The sequence below is a fragment of the Mauremys mutica genome, chromosome 7 (genome assembly GCF_020497125.1).
Source record: "Mauremys mutica isolate MM-2020 ecotype Southern chromosome 7, ASM2049712v1, whole genome shotgun sequence".
Lineage (NCBI taxonomy): Eukaryota > Metazoa > Chordata > Testudines > Geoemydidae > Mauremys > Mauremys mutica.
In genome coordinates this window covers 116052738-116079401 of record NC_059078.1, presented here as the reverse complement: position 1 = coordinate 116079401, position 26664 = coordinate 116052738, and the positions used below count along the sequence as shown (strand labels likewise).

General features: G+C 43.2%; 1 protein-coding gene across 2 annotated transcripts in view; it reads left to right on the top strand.

Moving 5' to 3' along the window:
• ATRNL1 (attractin like 1) overlaps positions 1–26664 on the top strand; it is a 948738-nt gene that overhangs the window by 843752 nt on the left and 78322 nt on the right. For both annotated transcript variants that reach the window (XM_045024151.1, XM_045024152.1), the window contains one exon: positions 18372–18486. In XM_045024151.1, coding sequence (XP_044880086.1) covers positions 18372–18486 — 115 coding nt within the window. The remainder of the gene's footprint in view (positions 1–18371; positions 18487–26664) is intronic.

Here is a 26664-nt window from a genome sequence, read left to right as displayed (position 1 = left end):
TGTAATGCAGAATATTGTGGTCACATTGGTTGTTAATAAAGGAGCATTTGTTGAGAATATTTTACAATGCTTGGTTTCTGTAGTAGCAATTATCACGAATACCTTCAATTTCCCAAATAACATCTGTTTGATGATTGATCTCACATCTCTGCCCTTGTTTAAGTAAATAAGATCCGGCTCCTTCTGCTGATTGTATTAGCCAGTGACATTTGATATGTGGCATTTATTTCCATGAAAAAAACAGTGCTGAGCACCACAAGACCCAGGAGATGAAGGAAAGAATGTTTTGGAGAAACTGGAAGACTTACTACATTAGTATAATGTCAGTAATTTCTGAAATAAAGTAAACAAACAATAATGCAAATCTAGAATGTGTTCTGATGGTAATTACAATACAGCATAACCATTCACTAGTTATACTACTGGTAATGGATCCACTTTAGGTGCAGAAATAGGGAAAGGGAAAGTATTTTAGTTAGCAGAGGGGAGAATATATGTAACAAAATGTAAAACTACTTGAAATTTAACTATTCACTGCAAACTCAAAAATGGGCATTTTCCCTGAATAATTCTCTGTTACATGAATTTTCACACAAAAATTAGCTGTGTTGAAAATTAGTCAGTACTTGAGCAAAAATGGGCAATCTGCAATAAAAATTGGCCAATTTTTGAGGAATTATTTCTTGTGCATCAAAACTCTGCAAAATGCATGTTTCTGTAGAATTTAAGTGTGATCATGTTTTCAGTGTACAATTTAGGCTGTGAAAAATTGCATGAAATGGAATGACAAACATTTGTCATAGTTTAATAAAACAAAAATTGTGAGTGTTACTCTGCTTTTATTGTAGCAAATATCTTTTCCCTCCTACAATATTGGTGGGTTTGTTTTTCTGTGCTCCTTAGAAAAAAATCTTAACATCCAGATGTATGTAATGGACCACACCTAGTGGCAGACAGTTCCTCAAAGGCTTAATCAATTAGATAATGATTAGCAGGCCCCAGCTGGGAGTTAATAAAGGAGTGCAAGTATAATCAGACTAAAGGGATCATTTCCCAGGCACTGATCATTAATTTTAAGTCGCATTGAACAAGAAATCTGAGTTAACTGCATGCCTGGGACACTGTTAAATGCTTCACTTTCTAAAGAAAGTTCTGACACTGAGGTAAAGATTTGCTTATTTATATTAATTGTGTACTGCACATGGCCTCAAAGTGTATGTATGCAACACATAAAGGGCCTGGTTTCCAAAGTAACCTGAGTGTAAATGAGAATGAGGCCCAAAATGTGTTGATCAAATATCTTGATTTAGTAAAACAAATTCTACCAACAGCTAACACAGTAACTGTGGCTCTAAGGCACAAATGATGCAAAATTTGTAGTACTTGCAAAAAAGGAGTGTTTGCAATTTTTTTTTAAATTAGTATATTAAATCAACTCCTCTGCCTCAAATACAACGAAAAATAAAAAAATCACCAACTATTATGTTAAACTGAGTATTAATGCAATCAAATATCTTGCTAATGTTTTTTTTTCATTCCCCTATCATCTTCCCAGCATGTATTATTTCTTCATTTCTCTGTCATGTCTATCATTTGGAACCCAATCCTGCAAACACTCAGGCACATGAGTAATTTCATCCACGTGAGTAATCCTATTTGTTTCAATAGGACAACTCATGTGAGTAATTACTCATGTGCCTGAGTGTTTTCAGGATTAGGTACTTTAGGGCAGGGACTTGTGTCCTGTGCATTTTCTGGGAAGTGTCTAACACACTTGTGAGTAGTGTAAATAATAAATAATATAATTTTGATAGGTAACAACCTTTGAATGCACCATTAATTGGTGGTACTTGGATTTAGGTATTTGCAGGATTTTTCAATAAAATTGTTTAAGAAACAATTTATATATTGTCAGATTCTCAGCTGCTATATATTTGTGTGGCTCCTTTGATATCAGTGAAGCTGTGCTGATTTTCATTAGCTGAAGATCTGGCCCTAAGAGTTTATTTTTGTCCTCTATTTATACCTTACAATTCAAGGTATTTTTAAAGTATTTGAGTTAAAGCCTGCGGCACAAGAAATACTGGATCCAGTTATACCTCCAAGGAGGCAGAATGACTCCAGAGTTGCTGGAGAAAGGATAGTGAGAGATGCCTTTTGCAACACTTTTTAAAACGTTTATCCAGGGTTCCAATACTTCTGCCATTACCCCACCTAGACATGCCACCTCTAAAGCTGCTTGTGCTGCCAACAGTGCTAGTCAGTTTCATGCATGCTGCTGTTGCTAGGGCATGCAGCGCATTTATGACTCCTCTTGCCCCCTTCACTGATCTTTTCCCTTGGCCCTTAGGATAGAAAAGTCTCATTGTGCCCTCCTCCTCCCCACCCGCACTGGAGCAGCCATAATTTGGCCCACTGTATCCAAATACACTCATTCACTTGTAATATATTATGTTCTGCTATTTTGAAATATGATCCGTGCTCATACATTTTTCTTTAATCTATTGGGAAAAAAACATTTTAGAATATTTTAGGTTCCGAAATACAAAATGTAGGTCTGCCCTTGGAACAGTGCAAAGAGAGTAGGAATAAAAGCTATCTCATGCCTTCAGAGATTTGGTCCATGTCTTCTGTACATTCAGTAGACTGATCTGTATAGTAGTCATGGCAGAAAGTCATTTGTTATGCCGGTGCCATTAGCATTTTCTTCTGCATTAAGAATATTGCCAAGTTTGCACTTTATTCCTTTCTGCTGACAGTTCGTTTTCATAGTCTGTCTTAATTTAGTTCTCTTTTTTATTATTACAGTTCCAGGTATAAATGTTTTAATTTGTCATTCACCAGGCATATTGTATGTGGTCAGGAGGTTACAAAAGAATATTATAAGACATTGCCGTAGAAAAGTTAACTGAACGTCTATTTTGGATGACTTATGGTATACTGCATTTCCTTTCCAATTTTGCAGACAATGAAAAAGTAGCCAGATAAGTCCAGGGCATTTGCTTTTCCATTTTGGAAACTGGCATAGATTTTCTAAATACACCTCTACCTTGATATAACGGTGTCCTTGGGAGCCAAAAAATCTTACTGCGTTATAGGTGAAACCGCATTATATCGAACTTGCTTTGATCCACTAGAGTGCGCAGCGCCGCTCCCCCCCCCCTCCCCCCGAGCACTGCTTTACCGCGTTATATCTGAATTTGTGTTATATTGGGTCACGTTATATCGAGGTAGAGGTGTACATTTCACTCATTTTTAGTGATTCTAGGACAGGAGAGTGAAGTTTGTCTCTAGTGTTTAGAGCAGGAGATCATTAGTTAGGGCTGCCTCTGGAGCAACCCAGGAAGCAGTGTGAGACTCAATCACAATCTGCCTCCAATCTACTTGTTACTGCAGATAGGAAGTAAACTGTGCTGGGTCTGTACCAGCATAGATCACATGGGATACAGGCACAATTAGGCTTGCTGGCATGTTGGATAGGATGGAACCAATACCTGTCCTCTTCCTCCCACCTGTGATGGGAGTTGGGAAGCAGTGGATTTGCAGAGCCTGCTTTCCCTTCTGCTCTGTAACCTGTGGCATAGGTAGCCTGCACAAGAGAGTAACCAATGATGATCTGTGTGATAATGGACAAATAATCTTTGCCTCAGGTATGTTTTTATTTTATTTATTTGCTTCAAATAGCTGGCATTCCATTGTGGAAATTAATAGAGAGCTTTATTGATAAATTATAATATCTATATGCATGTTCTGAATCAAACTAAAGAATGTAATACAGAATTATATCCCTGCTAAAAGAAATCTATTGAATGGTGCAAAAACACATATAGAAAGGATATCATTCTCTCTTCAGTTTTCCAATATAGGGTTTCAGAGTAATTTCTTCAGAGTCCTATTATATTTCTATATATCCTATTGGTTTAATCCCTATTACATACCATAGGACTTTCCATAAGGGCAAATTGGTTCGTTCTGAAGGCAAAAATGTGCTTATCAGAAGTATTTTTATGAGCCCTCAAGATAAATCTTCTCTGGCAGGGGTGACTAAATTGTAGAGGCAGGGAAATCATCTCAAGTCTCCCTTTAACTTGGTGGCAGAATTATAAGACACTCCAGAGAGTCTCCTCTAGCACAACTGCTTTAAAATGGGTAATAATACTTATCTACCTCATAGGGGTTAGTTGGGCTTAATTAATTAAAGTTGTAAATCACAGAGAAATCCTCAGCTGAACGAAGCTACGGTATAGAATTGATTATAATCAGGCTCAGTACCATTCTCGTAGGTTAGTCTGAAAGGAGTAATTCTATTGGCTAACTGCATAAGGAAGAAACTGTGTCTCATGGATTAAAGGGAAATCATTAGTGGATGCTTGTGATTAGAGTGGAAACCTAGTGGCCTACAGAGATTTGTTATTGATTCCTCGCCAGCCCCCAAAATTATTCCCAGGCTCTGTCCTTGCTTAAGTATTCTGTTGCAGTATTTCCCAAGAACATTCCTCCTGGTGCATAGATTGTGTTTGGTGAAAGCTTTTTTGTAATAGGTGCATTGTCATAAATTATTCATTTTGTACTTTTTTTTAAGAAACAAAAGTGAGCCAGAACTTTTGGGTGGGCAGAAAAATATTAAATAAGTAAATAATTAACATTACTATACAACAGTTAAGATTGCAATGTGCAGTAATATTGGCATTGTAAGAAAACAGAACCTACTTACTGTATTTTAGTTCTCAACTATACACATCATTCCCTGTGTCTCAGTTTTCAACTCCCACCCTCCTCTGTGGCTGTGATTATTCCTGTGGCTGGGGGAGTGGTGTGGCTCTGCTGCAAAGGGGAGGGGTTTGTATTGAGAGGGGAACACAAGGGGTGTTTCTTCATTCTCATGGCACAGAGCTTACCTTTGTGTGGTCCCTCTGCATAGCAGCATGTTGGAAGTCAACAGGGGCAGGACACAGGCAGGCCACTGGACGTGGTCTGTTGTGGCAGCTGGGCCTACAAATTTATCTGAATTGTGAGCGCAACTGTAAAAAGTATGTAACAGTTCATAAAATATCACAATAACCTACAATAGCAACTGTTGATGGGGAAAGGTATGAAAGGGAGACAGAATAACTGAATTACTCTAATCAAAAAGGACAAGTTAATCTGAGCCAAAAGCAGAAAACATGAATCCAAAAGTTAATGAGCCAAACTTGGTATATCTGATATTGGGTCTAATTGGTGGACAAAATAATGAGGCGCACTGTGTAGCTTCACCCCTTATTCCTGTTTTGGATCCTTAAAGAAAGAGAACTTGTGGGGAAAGTATGAAAGAACAAACAAGAATAGACAGTGGCTACTGGAGTGAGCTTAACCATCATGGCTGACACCTGCACCATTCCCTGCAACCCCAGGCCTTCCACATCCTGATCCTAAAAGATCTCCTAACCAAAAGTGACCCAAAAGAAGGGGACCAAATAACATCACCACCACTACCAGCTCCAGCTAAATCCCAAACACCACCTGAAATAACAGTTATTACCACCTTTAATACCAGCTAAAACTGTTAAGCTGTTTTCCTTTAAAAATTAAAATTTAACAACAGCAGCAGCAATATCATCTCAACTAACTTCTTTTTCCCAAAAGAACAGTTTTTTTCTGATCTTTAATACCATCTAAAAAGGGGAGTTGCCTTCCAAAAACTGTCTACAGGGAAAGGGAATAAAATGTTGTTAAAATAAAAACCTTATTTAATACTTTACATTTCAAAGACTTTAATTGTTTTTCTTCTTTTCTGTATTTTTAATAAAAGATTTAAAAGATTTTTAATAGTGTGTTTTCCATAGTGCTAAGAGGGGTAAGGTATCTGTATACTAACCCCTGGACTTTGTTTAACACTGTTTAATGTTGAACAGCTACTGGGTTACATTAAAAGTTTTAGCACATATCTTCCTTCTAAATTAATACAACAGGTCCAACATTCTTCTCTTCCCAATGTGAAGGAACCATTTAAGGGATGCTCAAGGCTACTTCAGTAATGGAGTGGATGTAGCCTCTATGGAAAGGCTTCACAGCCAATCTATGAACTTGGGAGGAAGATGCCTTTTCCATTTCTCCCTTGCCCCACCCAGTAACCAGCTAGTCCTGCTGGGTATGGTTTGAAGATATGTCCTTTAAAGCATTTTACTCCCTTTTTTTAAAAATTGCAAGCCACAATGCCTTCTTAAAGGCACTTGGATATCACAGTTAGGGGCACAGGATCAAACCTAGAAATAATAGAAAATAAAAAGATGAACACCTATGTTGCCCTGTTCCTCCTATCACTCAATTTGTCTAAAGGAGTGCAGAGAACTCACAATCCCTCTTCCACCCCCACCCCCCAATCTTGCACATTGAACCCCAGGAAGTAGCTGTTGAGACTTTGAATGCCACTGTTAGTTCTGTCATATCAGCATAATTGATTACCAAACCATCATGCTTACTTCATTTAGTGTTCATCAAATTAATTTAGTTTTAATAATATGATTAAAAACTAAATTTTACATCAATATAAATTATCATTAAACTGCAAAGAATAAGTTATTTAATCTGTTAGGGACACATTTATAGTTATAGATTAATTCTGATAACAATGGCATTAAACCCTTTTAGCTAAGAAACATTAGTGATTAATGTATAGTTGTTTGCTTTCTTAATACTTCTGTCATATATCAGATCAGTATTTGTGCATACTGTCAAACTTTATTCTGTTCTTGTCAAAATACTTATTACTGCTGACAGGTATAACATACCCACATTAATCCTTAATTCCTTGATTCAATTTTCTAATTGCATTTTTGGCATCAGATTGCAGCCATTCAGACTTACGTGATCTATTTGTCTTATGGTATAATAATACACTTTTAAAAATTAGATGCACCTAACTTAAAAAGTCTGAACAGAAAAAAATATTAAGTACTGAAAATTTCAAGTCCTACAGCACTTAGATCAGACATCTCTTCTTGGAATGTAGATTGATCCAAAACCTTTTACACATTCTATTTTTTCATGGCTTTGTAAGAATAGCAAATACAATTTAATTGATGATCAAATTGGAATCTACAGGTAAGCTATAATGAGGATTTTTCCATGGTTGGGAGACCCTCCCAATCATTGTTTTCCCCAGGACTTGAAATTGTGGGGGCGGGGAGTGTTCGAATTTACAGAGGGGTGGAGTCAGGACCGGTGAAGGTTGAGACCGTGAGGGTGAAGGTGGGCTGTATGGCACCACAGTAAAAACTGAAAAATATTTCATGACTATTTTACTACATTTAACTCATGTTTTAAAATCATCACACAAATTAAAGTTGGCTACTCAAGCCTTCTTTGAAGCACTGCATCTACATCCTCCTTGGTTTCTTGTTATCATTTTTCTGTTAATGAACTTCTTGAATGCAATGCATTCATCTTTGGTGGCTTCTCGTGTGTCCAGTACTTCCATTCCATCAATTGATATGCTCATTAGTTTATTCACATGATCAGGTGGAAGGTGACTTCTTTCAGAACACAAAATTCTATTCAATGATGAAGAAGAATGCTCAACTGTAGCTGTTGTGACTGGGAGTAGCAAGAGATGAATTCCTGCTTCTTTCATCCAAGGAAACTTAACACAAAGATCGGTTTGAGCCACTGGTGATGATAAAAAAGAAGTTGAAGTGAAATCTTCATTCATTCATTGTATGATATTCCACTCTGTGTTCAAATTCTCTATTCTTCCTGAGTACATGGCAGCCGCATTGCTGCTAATGCCTCACTCCACTCAACTGTCGGTGTTTTATAGGATAGGGATCTGTAAAAGCTACGTTGAGGTTGAGAAGAATCTAGAAATCGCTGTTGTAGATTTTTAAGAATCAAGTCTGTACTTTTTCAGTTGTCTTAACAAACACTTCTTGTCCTTTTCACTTAAGGATTCAATATAAATGCCTTAATTAGTCAACTTCTGGACTTAAGTCTTTGCTTCTTCCAGTACTTTTTCAATGGATAGCTCTCTGATTGACCCAAATATAGCTTCTATTGCTGGGCAAAAATCTACTACTGTTGTAGCAGATGCCTGGATGGCATTGTTTAATGACCCAAGTGGTTTCAACAGTAGACTTACAAGAGAGGGAATGGCAATAGGCTTCTCTGAACATAGTAGCAAAAGTAATCCACCAGCCTCACTACTTAGATCCATCCCATCTTGGTAGATACTTTCCAAAGCCAGTAGTAATGGCTGGAGTAATTTTAAGACAACAGCCAAGGATTGCTCATGAGAAAGCCAGAGGGTTTTCCCAGATTGGACTAATTTGAACTTCAGTCCCAGTGTATCTTCTATGTTTTCCAAGATATTCAGTCTTTTTGGACTCTTGCTGAAAAAAGAATATAATGAAGATATTAAATTTATAGCTTTTTTAAATGTCTTTTGAAGAGTCTGCAGCTCATACTAGCGCTAGTTGGAGTAGATGGCCTTTGCAGTGTGTATAGAAGAGATTAGGGTTACACTTTTCCTCTAAGCAAAGCTTGTACTCCACCATGTCTTCCAGAGAAGTTTGCAGCTCCATCAAATGCATAAACAGCCATCTGTTTGGGGTCCAAATGACAAGCATTTAACTCTTCTAAGAGATGAGTTGGCACAGAGAGAGGGATAGTTCAGTGGTTTGAGCATTGGCCTGCTAAATCCAGGCTTGTGAGTTCAATCCTTAAGGGGGCCACTTAGGGATTTGGGGCAAAAATCTGTCTGGGGATTGGTCCTGCTTTGAGCAGAGGGTTGGACTAGATGACCTCCTGAGGTCCCTTCCAACCTTGATATTCTAATGAGATGCAGCCGATGTGTCTTCTATAACTTGAACATCTAGAAATGCATCTACTGGCCTACCACTGACATCAAGATAATGTACACAATGACTTGATGCCCATTTGCATCGGTGCATTCATCAGCCATGTATGCAAATTTTTTGAATGTGGTGAGAGAGTTCTTCACTTTTTCAACTGTTGAGTCTTTCACTGTTGCACCACATGCTTCTAGCCAGTCAGTTGAGTTTCTTGCAGAAAGATAGTGAGCATTGCTGGTCTTGTTCGGAACCAGCGTTCAACTTCAGGATGAACAAGTGACAATGCACTTAACATTGGCCTCCAGTTTGTAGTGTGTGGTATCTCTTGCTTAAATATAAAGTATGGTGCCACAGCCATGTTTGTTTGCATGAACTGTGTTGTGTCTCCAGCATTCTTAACAGCCTCATTAACACTCACCAGTGTTGTCCTTGGTCAGTGGAGACTCAGAGGTGCTTTCACATGAGTTCAGCTCCCAGGTGGGGGGCAAGAAGGCACCTTGCTCATTCCTCCAGCTGCTCACTGTTCACTCTGGCCACTGTTGTTCCTTGTGCCACCGTTCACTCCATTGCTCTGTTGCCAATGGCCCTGCGTCATCACCTTCTGCTGCCACCTGCCACTGTGACCTCTGTGGGTTGGTCTCTTGAGGTTCCACCCAGCTCTCAGTGATTTCAGCTGAGCTTTCAGTGGGGGAACCTCGCTGCTAGTACAGACTGGGCTGCCTCTTCCACAGAAACACTGTCCCACAACAGGTCTAAGCACTTAGGCCTGATTATCAGTGATTTCAGCTGTAGTGGTAACTTAACAAAACAAAAGACTATCTATGGCAGGAGTGGGCAAACTTTTTGGTGCAAGGGCCACATATAGGTATGGAAATTGTATGGTGGGCCATGAATGCTCACAAAATTGGGGTTGGGGTGTGGGAGGGAGTGAGGGCTCTGGGGTGGGGCCAGAAATTAGGAGTTCAGGGTGCGGGATGGGGCTCCGGGTTGCGGTAGGGTGTTGGGGTGGGGCGTGAGGGCTCTGGGTTGCAGGAGGGTGAGACTGAGGGGTTCAGAGGGCGGGAGGGAGATCAGGGCTGGGGCAGGGCATTGGGGCATGGGAAGGGGTCGGGTTGCAGGCTCTGGGAGGCACTTACCTGAAGCAGCTCCCGGAAGCAGCGGCGTGTCCCTGCTCTGGCTCCTATGCAGAGGCGCAGCCAGGTGGCTCTGCACACTTCCCCATCTGCAGGCACCACCCCTGCACCTCCCATTGGCCCCGTTTGCTAGCCAATGGGAGCTGTGTAAGCAGCGCTTGTGGCAGCTTGTGGAGCCCCATGGCTGTTCCTATGTGTAGGAGCTGGAGGGGGGATGTGCCGCTGCTTCTGGGAACTGTGCGGAGCAAGCCCCGGCCCTGCTCCCCGGCAGGAGCTCAAGGGCTGGATTAAAATGTCTGAAGGGCTGGATGCGGCCCCCGGGCCGTAGTTTGCCCACCCCTGATCTATGGAGCCTAATCAGCTCTGTCTTTAAACAGTGGAGAGGGGCAGGTCAAATAGTACTTGTGACTCAGGCAGACCATCAAGCAAAACACCTGTCCCCACCCTCTCTTTTGATACCCTCAATCAGCACAGGCTAAGTACAGTTCTACTGCCCTTTACTCATACAATAAGAATAACAACATTTCATTACCCCCCCCCCCGCATTCAAGTGATTTGTAACCCAACCCCAGCGGAAATCTATCACTTGGGCAACACAGCTCTGTTTGCTGGATACCTAGGTAGCTTAGGTGTGAATGTAAATACAGTCTGGTCCTGAAGCCTTTCCCTCCAGCACATCACTAGCTGTCAAGGAGAGCTCATTTAGACTTTGCTTACAGATCATCATTTGAAATTATTAGGTTGGTCAACATCACTGAAACGAATGCACTGACATTGTCATAAAAAACAACAGCTGTATAAGGAAGCTAGTCTATGTTCATACTTTTCAAATCTATTATACTTTTTTCAGATGCATGTATTTTATCATACACTGTATATGCTTTTAAAGTGTGTATTGATGTTTCAATTTCAATTCAAATTTCCAAACAATCACTAAATTGGCATGTAACTACTTCACAAAACTGTGTGTATGGAGAGGAGGTTGGGGAAATTCAGGGGAGGTATAAGGGTGTAGGGAAATCCCTGTTCCCAATCCTTCCAGCAGATCCATAGATCCTTCCCCACTGTCACCACACCCTTATCCTTACTCCTTTCATCCCTTCAAGTCCACTGTCTTTTGCTGCCCACCAAAGATGCCTGGATGCAGCTCCTTCAAAACACAAACACCATTGCAGCTGTGATGGCCAGACGAGTCAGTGCTGAGCAGCATAAGGCTGAGTTCACTGTCGCTGTCACATTACTAGCCTCTTACTGTGCTGGAATTTTTAAATGCTGATTCCTGTGGGGCAGCTTATTTGTATTACTACTAAACTACCAGACTGATAGAGCTATGTTTTGTGCATTTAAAAATATCTGAAATGATTTCAAACTATATGCCCTTCTGTCTTCATTGTAAAGCAGATTGTTCCAAGATATCTAAGAACTAATATTTTTAGTAGGATATTATATTTTCCTCTTCCCACCTCTCCTTTTTCCGGGAAATAAAGAATTTTTTCAGACTGTTCTGTAATAAACACTTGGAGTGGACAAAGAATCCACCGTTTGCTCTCTCCCTTTCACTCACTTTTCCTTTTTTTTCCCCCTTTCCCCTCTCTCGCACCCTTCCTCTCTCCATTCCACGTGCCCGCCCTCTCACTTTCACCATGTGTGAGAGAGGTGGGATATCAGCAATATCCCTCTCACATACTCTCACGTGTTGTGTTCAGTCTCCTGCACCAGGAAAAGGGGTGAGTCCTGGTGCCCCTTTTAGCTACACCAGGAAGAATGCTGGGGGAAAGTTGGAGTCCTGGGAACCACATGGGTGTGGAAGGAGCTGTTATGCTGGGGTACAGTGTGATATGACTTAAGGTTGCAAACTTTCCATGGATAAACCACAATATTCTGACAACTGCTTTGAAGACTATTCACTCATTTGTTTATATGAAGAGCAGTGCATTTGCAAGTATCATGGACAGAATAAAGTTAGAATAAGACTTCCTGCACCCTAACTAAAAATAAGAACAAACTTGGAAAATAAAAATGAAATAATCCTAAAGTGTTCATCTTTTCTTTAAAAAGTAGTCTAAAATCAGAAAAAAGTTGATTAGTAAGAGAACTGTATGCTTCTTATATTTTCCAGGGTTAATGTTTTATTAACTCTGATTCTCATTGCTGCTTTTTGGTGCAACATAACAGTTTCTTCTTTTTGTATAAAATATGACAATTCCAGTAAATAAATCACAGAAGCTAAGTGCTTTGGGCAAACAAACACATGCCTTATCTCTTCCAGAGAAGCTGTGGAAAATGCATGATAAATTGCACATTTCAGAGAACATGTTATGTCACTGTGAAATAACTTTGATTCATGATTATGTATTTATCTTTAAACAACTGACAAACCTCAGGGTATCTAAATTATTATCATTTGCTCTATGCTTCTGTAGTTTTTTGCTAGAGAATCTGAATGACTTACAGTACAATACTGCTTCTTTCTTAGTCTTAACATTTCTATAAAAAAATGCATCATTTGGAGGGCAAAAGTAGAAAATTCCTACTGTATTTGATTTTGGATGAACTTCTGCTGAAAATGGTTAACAATAATATCATTTGAACCAATCGTGTTTTGAAAGAAATTAGGGCAAAAGTAAAACAGAAAAAGAGAGTGCTTGTTTTATGGGAGCTTTTATAGTACAATTACAATAGAAAATATATCAATTTTAACTTATGTTTTCTTTATCAAATAAGTAAAAGGCATAATGGAAAATTTGTTCCTTTGAATTGTGTGCCTGCATACAATTACTTTTGCAAATAAAGATTTTACTTTCACTGTCTTTCTTAATAAGGGGAGTAAGATTGTTGTTATTTGGTTTGTCACAAATAAGAGGGAAGGCCTGGAGAATTGGCTTACACCAACTATTACTAGTAGTTGTTGTTTTGTTTGTTTTAACTGAGGGCCCAATCAGCATTGTGGCCCTGTTGTGCTGTGCGCAGTACAGATATACATTAAGACAGTCCATGTCCAGAAAAGCTTACTTATTGTTAATAATTTGTTTATTTTTGTTTACTGTTTGTATTTCAGTAGCACTAGAGACACTAATTGAGGTTGTCCTAACACATACTGAGAGACATTCCCTGGCCAAATGAGCTTACAATCTCAATAGATAAAGGATAAAAGAAACAAGCACAGAGAGGTGAAGACCTTTCCAAGGTCACACAATAGACTATAGACAGGGCCTACAGAATTCAAGTTTCCTGAATCCTGATCCAGTGACCGATCCACTACATCACACTGCTTCCCATTAGTGTACAGTCTAACCCCACACTTGCCTCTCTTACCCTCTTCTCTCCTTCCCATTCCCTTTTGCCCCCTTTCCCTTCAGTGTCCCCTCTCCCTTCACTTTTCTATCCATTTAGCTCATCCATACCTAACTAAACCCACGCCTGTACACAAAAAATTATTGTATGAACATGATTGTAATGAGGTATTCTGGCCCTTTAAGCCTAAGGGGGACCAGAAGACTGTGTCCAAGAGATGTTGGTGCGAGCACAGGCTCGGGAACTGGCCGAAACTGGAAGAGAAGATTGGGAGTTAGCAGTGGGATGGGAAGATACCAGGACACTGTTACTTTAAGGGCCCAGGAGCTGGAACTCTGTATTGCAGGGCTCCCCTCTCTGCTGGCCCACTGGGAGGAGCTTTCAGAATGAGAGGTGTATATATATGCTGCCTTCCCTCTCAGAAACTGGTGCATGCTGACAGAGGAAATAAGGCAGAACGGGAAGGCTAGATTTCTGCTAGGCAGAATAAAGGCAACATGGTCAGTGGAAGCATAGTAGTTGGGTACGAACTATGCTGGTGTTATGATGGAACTTGTGTTTGGGACACTGAGGACTATCTTGAATTACTTTTGGGCTACTGACTCAGTTTCAGGGGAGGGTTGATGATTACCCTGAGAAAGTCTGCACCGATCTTCTAAGAGGACCGATAGAGGATGCTTTTGCAAATGCTTTGGCCACAAGAGGGAGCCAGGTGGACGGTGTCCTTGCTACACTGATTCCTGGGGGAATTCTGTGCCACTGTACACACACAGAATTCATGTCGCCTGCAGATTTTTTTCTCTGCAGAAAATAGATTCTGATGGAGAGGCACTGCAGTTACACCTTTTGCCCACCAGGGGATGCTGTGAGGCCAGAAGAGAGGGCATCTGGGCCAGAGCAGCCAGCTGTGGAGAGGGAGGGGCAGTGGCAACCTTCCTCGGAACGCCCTGCCTGCAGGGCCCAGTGAGGAGGGATATGGCATGGGTTATGGGGGAGAAGACAGAGCAAGGTGCATGGGGTTCTAGGGTGGTCACATGGACTGGGGTTCAGAAGGGCTAGTGGGGGTGACAGACTGGGGCAGTGGCACAGGAGCTAGTGGGGTGACAACATTGAGCCAGGGGCCGGATGGGAGTGGGGGTGCAGGAGCACATGGGGATGGGGTGGCTGAGTAGGGGTGCAGGGCCACATGGGGACAGAGGGGAGGGGGGTACCCGAGTGGGCATGTAGGGACTCATGGGGATGGGGGAGGGAGTGCTGGGACACATTGGGATGGAGGGAGAGGGTGCAGGGATGGATGGGGATGGGAAAGGGGGTGGCTGAGTGGGGGTGCAGGGACACATGGGGATCGGGGGGAGAAGGAGTTACTGAGTTGGAGTGCAGGAACACATGGGGACAGGGGCAGATGTACCTGACTGAATGAGAGAGAACAGGAGTCAGCCAGGGTCTACATGGGAGAGGCTCCATAACTCCCTAACAATCCCTCCCCCACAAAAAAGTCTGTCCCATACTTCTTCCACACACCCCCAACAACCCTCCAGGTTCACTCCCAAGCTCCTTCCCGGCAATTACTTCCCTCTCCCTCTGCTCCTTTCAAAGTTCTGTATTAATATGCCTAGTAAGGAATCTATTTGTCAAAAAGCATTTCCTGAATCTTTTTTGTTGTCTGTATTGTTACATACATACTTGCTGACTGGCATTTTGAAATCAATTGCCAAAATAATTGAAACTGATTATATTTTCTTATTTTGACAAATAAAATATACAGAATTTTGAATAATTTTAAAATATTGTGTGCAGAATTTTTAATTTTTTGGTGCAGAATTCCCCCACGAGTAAGTGATGTTTGTCACCATTATTGTTCACCCTATTCATGAGGTATAGCCCTTTTCCCCAGTCTTGTCTATGTAGACTGTAAGGTCTTTGGGGCACAGACTGTCTGCCACTCTATCTGTACAGTGCCTAGCACAAAGAGGCCCATTTCTTAGTTGATTAGGCACTACTGTAGTAAATATTGATTGTGATAATAACTACTCCTATAGTTTTTATACAATTCTACTTGATTTGTAATGCAGTTGTAGAAACTTTAAAAGAAAACTTTTCCAATAACAAACTGGTATTTCTTTTTTGTGTGTGAATCTAGTGAAGCTAACATTAAAATGGCTCCTTTATTTTTCTTTTACGTCTTTGTTATGATAGGAGAGGACTCTGGAGTTCTAGAAATCAGAGGCCAGATGCTTGGCTGGTGTGCATAATTATAGCTCCACTGAAGTTAGTGGTGTTACACCAGTTTACACAAGCTGAGGATCTGGCTCTGTTTCTTATCAGCTGCTCCTGGACCTCTGTTCAAAGGACCAACAAAAAGCCTAAGCATGACAGGTCTCATTTTGAACTTAACTGCTGCAATGGGATGAATTTTCATTTACATTCCTTTTGTAGATGCTACAAAAATAATAACTGTTCTTAAGTTATGAGGTTTTTTTAGGTGGGAGAGGTTCATCAGATGTGAAGGATTTTAATACATCTTGATTTGTTATCCACTAGATTATGCCAATCTTAAATTAGACTAGATTAGACTAAATACATCTACAAAAATGCCTCTAAAATATTTGCCATCTATGTACTGAAAATAACATTTATCTATTGTTAAATTTACTGCAGTTTGCTCTCGATTCTTATCTCTACTGAACTGTAATACATTTTGGTTACTTGGAGGTAGTTAAATAGAAACTAATAATTGCTTTTCGTGGTGGAAGGGAATTTGTTTTCTTCCCTTTATATCCAGTAGTTTGCAGCATATTTAACTTGCCTAAACTATCATTCCTCTTAGTATATTTGAACCAGTTGACATTTATATGTACTTTGCATTTTGCATGTAAATGGAAAAGTTTAATGGCTTTGACTCTCAAATCAAAACATTCAGATTTCTCTCTTTTGCCTTGCAACATGACAAACTCGCGCTCTAAATATTTACAGACAAGAAAGAGAAATGAATACTTATGCTGATTTTGACCTAACATTTTCAGAAATATCCTCAGTGCTTGATTAAACATTTAAGCTCTGAAATGGGGAATGCGTATCACTTAGTGAGCACAAAATATGGAAACATGACTAATTGTAAATACTCAGTTTAGAACCTTATCGCTTTTTGGGTTTGTATGCTGCTCTGTGTTCCTTCAGCTGCTAGAGGCTTGAGGCTTGGTAACTCAAGAAGAATATGGCTGCAACCATTTATTCCAGTAGTTAATTTTAAATGAATAGATTTATGAGACTAATAAAAGGAGAAAGCTTTATAATGACACAAATCCATTGCCATCACAAGTGTTGGGCTGTATCTACAAAGGGAGCTTTAGACTGAGTGGGACAATACCTAATGTGTCCTGACCCCAGGTGACTTTCATAGCCCCGAGCCAGGCACCCAGGCTCCCTCTATGATCCATTAGGAGAGCTACAAGCCTAAGAATGAGATTCACTAAAGCCAATTTGCTGAGATGGGAGTTGCCTACTAAACTAGCCAGGAGGAAATGCTGAGAAGGTGTGACCTAAACCCCACTCCTCAAAGGGAGTTAGGTGCTTAACTATAGGTCAGGGAAAAGTGCCTCTCTCCACTTAGGATTCACAGACATGAACTCTTGCCTGGATTTAGGCACCTAAGCCAAGTCAGCCTTTTGGTGTGCGTGCCTTTAAGCCCAACAGAATCATTCTTATTCTCTCTTATCCAGTGCATATAGTGCAGTGTTTGGGGCATTCACTTGGGAGGTGGGTGACCTGGATATTGGTCCTGCTCCAAATCAGGCAGAATGGGGATTTGAACCCACCTCATCCACATCCTTTGTGAGTGCTCTAAACACTGGGCTCTTTGGTTTTAGGGACCATCCCCTGCTACTGCTGGCTGTGTTTTGTGGGAGGTCTGACCCCGTAGATGGCCTCTGAGAATACCTACTTGAGCAGGGCCACTGACAAGATAGGCAGGGGACACCTGATTTTAGGATCCTGTCAGGAGTTAGGCACTGAGAAGCTCAGTGACATCAGGATTTAGGCAATTTTGCACTTGCCCATTGGCAGAAATTTAGGCACCTGGAGTATTTTACCAACAGAAACCTAAGTGCCTAGGTACTTTAGGCACCTACAGGGTTGAGCAACAGCTAAGCGGGGACGTTGAGGATATAAATTTTGGACTTAGGTGCTAAAGTGCCTCTAGCCCCTTGTGGATCTAATCCATGGTAGTCTCGGTTTTGTAAGAAACACATTACGGTGTCCACTACAAAAACAACATTTGCCAGCAGTTACTACACTTACTATTTAAGTGTTGACACTGAGCTCACTGCTGTGTATAACATGAAATCTGGGGAGTCCCTGCCCCAGAGAGCTCTCACACTAACCAAAGAAGACAAACAAAGGAGACAGACTGCTGTGGAAAATCCAAGAGGGAATGACAAGGTTTATACATGTTTGTGCACTGGCATTTATTTATGACTAAGTTTATATCTGTCCATTTATTATTATTATTATTTTATTTTATTATTGAGTCACTTCTTGTGGGCATAGTGACAGAAGTGAGGCATTTTGGGGGATAGGAATGAAGGATCGTTGGTTGATGGGCAGGCCAGAAAACGAAGGCATTCCATGGATGACATAGAAAAAGACATGGATAGATGGGTCATCAACATAATTGTGGGTGACACAGACTGGATGACATGAAATGAGACTAGATTATAGAGGTATGCAGAGTTGGAGTTGTTTCACACTGTTTTTTGTATTATGAAAATATGGGAAACATTGTGGTACTAGGTCTCAGATTCCACTCTAACATGTCTGAGCAAAAGCTGCTGTTTGCTGTGACTAATAAGTTCACATCACTAAGTTCGTTGAGAAACAAACCGGTAAATACAATTTTCTGGTGTTTGTGGTCATTTTTTCTATTTAATTAGATATGCTGTGTTGTCTATTAAAGACCATATTTAAATCAAATAAAGTGAGATGGGACAGTCTGCAAATGTGAGGGACTAGTTGAGAAAAGTATCTGCAGGCCAGCATCACTGGGCCTCAGATTAAAGTTTTATAAGTAGAAATGGAAAATAATCTGTATCACACATTACAAAATGATCTTCTTTTTCAGGGCTCTCCTAAACCAATTGCCATTGAGCCTTGTTCAGGAAACAAAGCAGCAGTCCTTACTGTATTTTTATGTCTACCGAGAGGATCATCAGGAGTCCCACCCCCTGGTCAATCAGGTAAGAGTCACATTGGTAATCTTTAAGATTATGATCCTGCATAGCAGTCTGCCTGGGAAGAATCCCAATTTAATGGACTCTGTGTACATAAGGGTCTGCCCAGACAAGTCGCTTTTAGGATCAGGACCAGTAGGTAATGGGTACTTTAGCATACTAGCTGATGAATTTTTATTATTAAAGTCACAGTTTAAATTTAATCTGACATCTCAAGTGAAATGACCATGTATATTTCATACTAGTGAGCATTCTCCACTTAGCAGCTGAGCACATCAGCTTCTTTTCAAGTTGCTTTGAACCAAGAGAAATAAAACAATCCTGACATTACCGAATCCATTGAGTTTGCTTTGTGTTTCCAGTTAGGCCTTTCAACCTCTTTCAGTTAGAATGCCAACATTTCCCAGAATGCCAGCTAAATGAATGCAAGGGGTGTGTGTGTGTGTGTATAGCTGCTTCATTAGTGAGGTGTTCACTTTGGAAATCATCCCAGATCACTTTAAATTGGCATTTCCATTATCCGGGAGCATTTCCCATCGTAATCCACCTCATCTGATTTGTGCCAGATTGTTCTACAAAACGGTGTTGTATCTATTCTTACAAAATGGCCTTGAACAGAAAATAGCTGTGTGTGCTCCATGAATCCTTTGAATGCTAAGTGTGACACTCTATATCTCGGGGAGAACCCTGTAACCCCCATATTCCTCATTTATATATAATTGTGATATTGCATATAAAGCATGCCAGGGGAGGTATCAGGGAAAGGTTATGATCTGCTGAAAGCCATTGTTCTATCTAAATATGTATATCATCAATGCTTATGAAATTATAAGAATTGTGTTGTATGGTTTTTACTAAAATCTGCAGTAGGTTTGGGAAGCACCCAGATACTTGCTCTCCAGAGACAACAACAAGGGAGGTAACCAATGCCCGGGTGCGTGCCGAACAGACATCACCAGCCATCATCCAGCAGAGCAGTTACAATTCAATGACTCATTCACAGGAGACACACCGGGGTATTACTTCACCTTGTGACTTAGCAATGCCCACCAGACCTGCCTGGACTTGTGTTCTCCAAGCACATGAACTGAGGGTATAAAACAAAACACAGGGGCCCCATGCTTTGCCTTTTCTCCTCCCCCCACCTATGCTGCAAGCAACAAGGACATTGAGAAGACTGAAAACACCAGCAGGGGAGACTGGCCCGGGGTTCAAGGGTGAAACCTGTGTACTATGAACTGCAATATCCAGTGGGGTGAGAAAAACTAGATGTTGCCCGGGCTAATAGGGTTGAGAGTGTAGACTGCCTGCTTATATTTTCTTTTCTTTTGGTAACCTCTCTGATTTTTTGTCTGTCACTTAAAATCACTTAAAATCTACCTTTTGCAGTTGATAAACTTGTTTTACTGTTTCTCTCTGCCAGTGAGTTTGCCTGAAGTGTTTGGTAAATCTGCTCAGATTTTCAAAAGCTGGTGTATATCCACTTTCCATTGATGGAGCGGTGAACCAATTAATAAACTTGCACTGTTTGTCTTGAGCTGTGCAAGATGGTATATTCCTGAGGTACAAGCAGTGGTGAGCTTGAGCCGGTTGTTAAATTTAGCAGCCCTTTTAGAACCAGTTGTTCCAGGACAACCAGTTCTATAAGGGCTATTTAACAAAAGCTCCGGCCCAAGCTCACTTCCCCCTCCTCTCCTGCTCCGCCCCCTTTCTCCTCTCCCTCCCCTGCTTCCCGCGAATCAGATCTTCGCGGGAAGCCTGAACAGGCAGCAGGCAGGCAGGCACGCAGGTAAGCTAGGGCGGGGGGGTGGGGAGGTGCGGCCGGGCGGCGGGGCTCGGCTCCTGCCCCGGGGTCGGGCTGGCAGGGCAGGGCGGCGTGGCGGGGCTCGGCGCCTGCCCCGGGGTCCGGCCGGCAGGGCGACTCGGCGGGGCTCGGCGCCTGCCCCGGGGTCCGGCCGGCAGGGCGGCTCGGCGGGGCTCGGCGCCTGCCCCGGGGTCCGGCCGGCAGGGCGGCTCGGCGGGGCTCGGCGCCTGCCCCGGGGTCCGGCCGGCAGGGCGGCTCGGCGGGGCTCGGCGCCTGCCCCGGGGTCCGGCCGGCAGGGCGGCTCGGCGGGGCTCGGCGCCTGCCCCGGGGTCCGGCCGGCAGGGCGGCTCGGCGGGGCTCGGCGCCTGCCCCGGGGTCCGGCCGGCAGGGCGGCTCGGCGGGGCTCGGCGCCTGCCCCGGGGTCCGGCCGGCAGGGCGGCTCGGCGGGGCTCGGCGCCTGCCCCGGGGTCAGGCCGGCAGGGCGGCTCGGCGGGGCTCGGCGCCTGCTCCGGGGTCCGGCCGGCAGGGCGGCGCGGCGCGGCTCCTGCCCCAGCGTCAGGGTCCCAGCCCCAGCCCAGCTGTGCCCCCATTTCCAGGCAGCAAGGTAAGGGAGCAGGGAGGACATGTTGGATAGAGGGCAGGGGAGTTGGGGGGTGGATTAATGTTGGAGCAGTCAGAGGGCAGGGAACAGGGGGATTGAATGGGGGCAAGGGTCGGGGGGGCAGTCAGAAAGGAGCAGGGGTTGGATGGGGCGGTGGGGGGCAGTTAGGGGTAAGGATTCCAGGGACAGTCAGGGGACAGAGAGAAGGGGTGGTTGGATGGGGTAGGGGTCCCGGGGTGCCATCAGGAATGAGAGAAGGGGTTGGATGGGGTGGCAAGGGGCAGTCAGGGGACAGGGAAGGGGGGTGGATAGGGCATGGGGGGGCTGTCAAGGAACATGGGGGGGTTGGATGGGACAGGAGTCGGGGGGGGTCATGACCCCTCATGGGGTGAGGAGGAGGGAACCGGTTGTTAATATTTTGGCAACTAATCACTGGGTACAAGGCTGGGGAGATTCAGCTGGTGCCTTTCTCTGTGTGATTCATGAGTGGCTCTGGGAGTATTCATGCAATCTAGCTGGGTGTAGCTGTTGTGCTGAGTGATAACAGCCCCTGGAGGGGTTTCCTGCTTGTCACTAGCAAAGCATTGTGAGAAACAGCCCAGGATGGAGAGTTAAGGGGGCACAGCTGTCCCAGACTGCACCCCAGGCAGCGGCGGCTCCAGTCACCAGCACTCAAAGCGCATGCCTGGGGCGGCAAGCTGTGGGGGGTGCTCTGCTGGTCCCTGCGAGGGCGGCAGTCAGGCAGCTTTCAGCGGCTTGCCTGCAGGAGGTCCGCCGGTTCTGCGGATTCGTCGGCAATTCGGTGGCGGGACCAGCAGACCTCCCGCAGGCAAGCCGCCGAATCCGCGGGACCGGGGACCTCTGGCAGGCAAGCCACTGAAGGCTGCCTGACTGCCATGCTTGGGGTGGCAAAAAAGCTAGAGCCGCCCCTAACCCCAGGGATCCCGTCACACTAAGTATAATATATATTTTATTGCTTTATATATAAAATGGTCATGACAAAAGAGTTAGTAATCTGGCACAGATCAGGTAGATTACTATGGGAGTTGCCAGATAATGGAAATGCTATTTCAAAATTCACTGGGATAGTTTCCAAAATGACTACCTCCATAATGAAAAGTAAGCTATGTAGTATGTGCGCAGATACTGCTATATGCTGGACCAGAGGTGGGCAAAATACAGTCCACGGGACCGTCCTGCCAAGCACCTAGCCTGGGAGGCTCGCCCCCAGCCCCTCCCCTGCTGTTCCTCCTCCCCCGCAGCCTCAGCTCACTGTGCCGCTGACGCAATGCTCTGGGCGGCGAGCTCTTGCCAAGCAGCACAGCTGCAGCGCCGTGGCCTGACCCAGTGCTCTGTGTTGTGCAGTGGCGTGGCTGGCTCCAGCCGGGCAGCACAGCTGTAGTGCCGCCAGCCACCGGTGCTCCATGCAGCACAGTAAGGGGGCAGGGAGAAGGGCAGGTTGGGTAGAGGGCAGGGGAGTTCAGGGTGGTGGTCAGAGGCTGGGGTGTGGATAGGGGTCAGGGTGGTCAGAGGGTGGGGAATGGGGGTTGAATGGGGGTAGGGGTCCCGGAGGGGCAGTCAGGAAGGGAGGAGGTTGGATGGGGTGGTGGGAGGCAGTCAGGGGCAGGGGTTCTGGGAGCGGTGAGGGAGAAGGGGTGGTTGGATGAGTCAGGGGTCTGCGGGGGGCAGTCAGGAAAAAGAGGAGGGGGTGCATGGGGCGGTGGGAGGTCCGGGGGCGGTCAGGGGACAGGGAGGGGTGGATGGGGCAGGGTTCCCGGGAGGGCCATTAGGGGACAGGGAACAGGGAACACTTTATTTTATTACTTATTCTACCTTCCACTAGCTTTACAAGCAAATATTTCAACAATATTCCTTTGTTTATTACTAGATTCTTTGTCAGCTTTTTAATGTTTATAAATCTGTGAAATTTTTAAATCCCTTCAGCAGCTTTCATTTCGTTCAGGGTCAAAAGAGAGCAAAACTGCTTGATATTTGCAACTGTGCCGATTCATCCATTAGATTATATTGCTATAATCTTTTTTCTTAAGTGTAATGAATTTTGGTACTTATGGACTGCTACCACTGTACGTAGTCATGCAGAAGGTAGGCAGAAGCTATTATGCAAGTTTCTTGGCATACCTGTAGCTCTGCTAATTCATTTCATTCCTGTCCTGCAGCACTACCTGCTGTTTCATTCTTGGGCTTCCTGGGAGCAGACACTGCCAACTGTGCCAAGCTGTTTGAAATTATATGGAGCTTTTTGCTACTAACATATGTTTGCTATGCAGTCGGTTTCCCTTAAGACTGAAGCTAAGTTAAAACAGTGATGTTCAGGTTGAGGGAAATTGTACATTCAATAATTATACAACACGAAATAATCTTAGATTATCATGTTACTTGTATATAACCTCCCTAGAGCTCTTTACATGTATTTTAGGATAAAACTGTCATTGAAGCAAATAATTTTTTAACAGTTATAAAATAAGACAATAATGTTGATTTTCATTTTATAACAGGAGAATGTGGGGTTTATTACTAATAGCTGTAAAGTGTTGGAATAGAATACATACTTTTTCATTCTGGTTTTAAAAATCTCAGTAGTCAGGAGGCCTAATTCTTCTCTCAGATGCCCAAGCAAACTTCTTATTGAAGTCAGTGGAGTTGTATCCCTGTCTTTGAGTGCAGAAGGGTACAGGATCCAAACAGTTCTGTTGGGCACATATTTAAAGTAATTGTGATGGGGTGTTCACCCCCACGCAAACCCTGAATGGAGTAATATGGGCCACAGTGGACCCGCTGCACCTCGAGGGAAGCCAGTGATTATTAAGCACTAATTGAAGATGAAGTCCAGCTGTGGGAGGAGGTGGGCTAGGTGTATAAAGTCAGAAAGTGAGCATAGAAGGGGGCTGCAGGGAGGAGGTCTACAGTTACTTCCTAGGTGGAAAGAGAGTTGGAGAGGGTCAAGGAGGAAATCCAGGGAGAGAGTAAGTGCTGGGGTCCTGTCCTGGCTAGGTTGTCTCACAAGAGGCCTAAAAAGGCCACAGTGTGAGCAGCTGAGGGAAAGGGGCTCCAGCTGGGTCAAGAACTAATTCCCAGATCTAGCCACAAGACGGTGCACGTGGGGTGAGTGGAACCTCTTCACATAATCACTAATTAAATAAATTTAGCCTGGATTTGAGGAGAAATGAGAACCAAATCCCTGGTGAAGGGCTATCAGTAAGGTGCAGATCAAGGAAAATGTACTGTGTTAGAAATTAATTTTTAGTAGCAGATTTGCTGAACAGATCACACGCCTTCTCTGGCTCCTTAGCTGTGTCTCCTCAGCTGTTTTGTAGGGAAGCATCAATATTAAAATCCAAAGGTTCAGACATAAATGCTCTACACAATGCATACATACAGTATAATAAGAAAAATAACTTGTTCTAAGACCTAAGGCCCATATGTGGCCTCCACATTTTACTGTATATTGGAGGCCAGAGATCATTCACTGCTATTACAATCTCTGACATTAGACTTAAAGTACCCTAAATGCTTCATTGTACCAAGGGAGAACTATTAGTGAGGGCAGGTGTATGCAAGGTTCTAACAAGGACTAAATTATACATCAGAAATGGTATGGGCAGTAAACAAAACAAATCAGACAATAAGAATGTGAGGCATAAGAGGATAACACATGAACTGTTTATAAAAAAAAGATGCCAAAGATATGAGCAAGTGAAAGATTAAGGTAATGCTCTCTATGGGGGTGTAATTTCTGAAACTCGCCAACATGTTGTGCATTAATTGGTCCATGTAGACCCTGCTGGTGTTCACTAAAGGTTCCCTCATGAGCTTTAACATAGTACTGTTTCAAACAGCACTATTAAAACACACCAGTAGGGTCTATACAGATCAACTAATCCATAACATACTAGTTTTCTGTACAGTTCGCACTCCTGTAGAGTGCATTACCCCATCATGCAGATGAGCCCTAAGAAATGACTAATTCAAGCCTTGGATATACAGCTCTGGGGATATGTTGAACAACATGGAGAGAATAATCCAGCAATGGAATAAATTCTCTAGAATGAAGAACTGATACCGTGTTGTGATGAAGAGTAAAACCAACAAGAACTTACACTTTGGGGTATGAGGTTACTAGACAAAGTTTATGAAACTGACAAATGTTGGCATCTTCCTTACATAGTCAAAGAAAAATGAAAGGAGAAAGTGAATAATGAAATATGATAATTCTTTAAAAACAAAGATTTCGGAGTGAGAAAGAGATGCAAATGATGTAAAAACAAGTTACCTGTCCAGCAACAAAACATTCACTATTATAATTGGGGCTGGCAGTAGTGCCTCTTAAGCTTGCCTGACACTTCCCATTATAAGAACCTGATTTCAGTTGCTTATAACATTGCCAAACTTTAACTATTTGGGCTGTTTTCTTTTCTTTTCTTTTCTTTTCTTTTTTTTAATTTTCAGCCAAAATAATCCCACTAGCCTCACAGAGCAACTAAATATGCTTCATCTCACGGCCATGGTGGCAAAGCTGGGAGTTTTCTTTGATGGCCGCTCTCAATTCTCCAAGCCAGAGAGGGGTGAGCACTGGAACTGAGAGCAAGGAGTCTGACTATCCTGTGTTGTTAATGACCGCCCCACCCATCCCTACTGGGCTCAGGTAGCATGGAGGAGGAAGCTGTCTGATTCAAACGCAGAGGCCAGAGGGGATGAAAAACAGTAAATTGTAGCAAGGAGTCTAGTGAGACTAGGGGTACGTCCAGACTACCCGCCGTATCGGCGGGTAGCGATCGATTTTTCGGGGATCGATATATCGCGTCTCATCTAGACATGATATATCGATCCCCAAACATGCTCCCGTCGACTCTGGAACTCCACCGGAGCGAGCGGCGGTAGCGGAGTCAACATGGGGAGCTGCGGACATCGATCCCGCGCCATGAGGACCCGAGGTAAATCGATCTAAGATACTTCGACTTCAGCTACACTATTCACGTAGCTGAAGTTGCATATCTTAGATCGATACCCCCCCTAGTGTAGACCAGCCCTAGGACTCAGGGTTGGGGAGAAAACCTAGGACTCTGTGAGAGCAAGGAGGTTGCAAAAGAGAGTCAGAAGCTGACTGGGAGGGAATTGGCGGGGAGGATAGGAACCAGCAGAATGGGAGGCTGGGAACGGCTGGACAAAGAGACTGGGACTTGGAGCCCAGGTGGGGGAGGGGAGGCTTGGATTTTTTGAGCCAAGGGGCTTGGACTGGGAGTGGGGAGACTAGGGAAATAGGAGTGGGAGACTGGGAACCAATTGGCTGGAGTTGGCAGCGGGGACACAGAAATCAGATAAGGTAGGTGTGGAGAGAGACAGGCAATGTTAATTCTGACATTTCCAAAGTTTTGAAATCTTGACTTTGCAATCATAATGATGTTCTTTTAATATACTTTGTGTATAATATATACATACGTTGGATGTAAGGGTAATAAGTCAAAGGATAAACATCCCATAGCTACATATAAGAACACTTATTTGCGGTTGTGAATCAACAATAAAATAAAACAAGCTTATTCATGAAAAAACTTGTAATAAAATACTTTTAACAGTGGGAGTTCTGGAACCCATCCAAGTTTTTAAATCTGCTATGGGACTTCCTGTTGCAATGCCTATAATTATGAATGACAGATGTAAAATTAAGTAGACTTCTTCAGTGTTGCTACCTGAAAGCTACTCTCTGATATCTTAGAATCAAAAATAGAACTTCACATAATTCTTTACACACTGGATATAA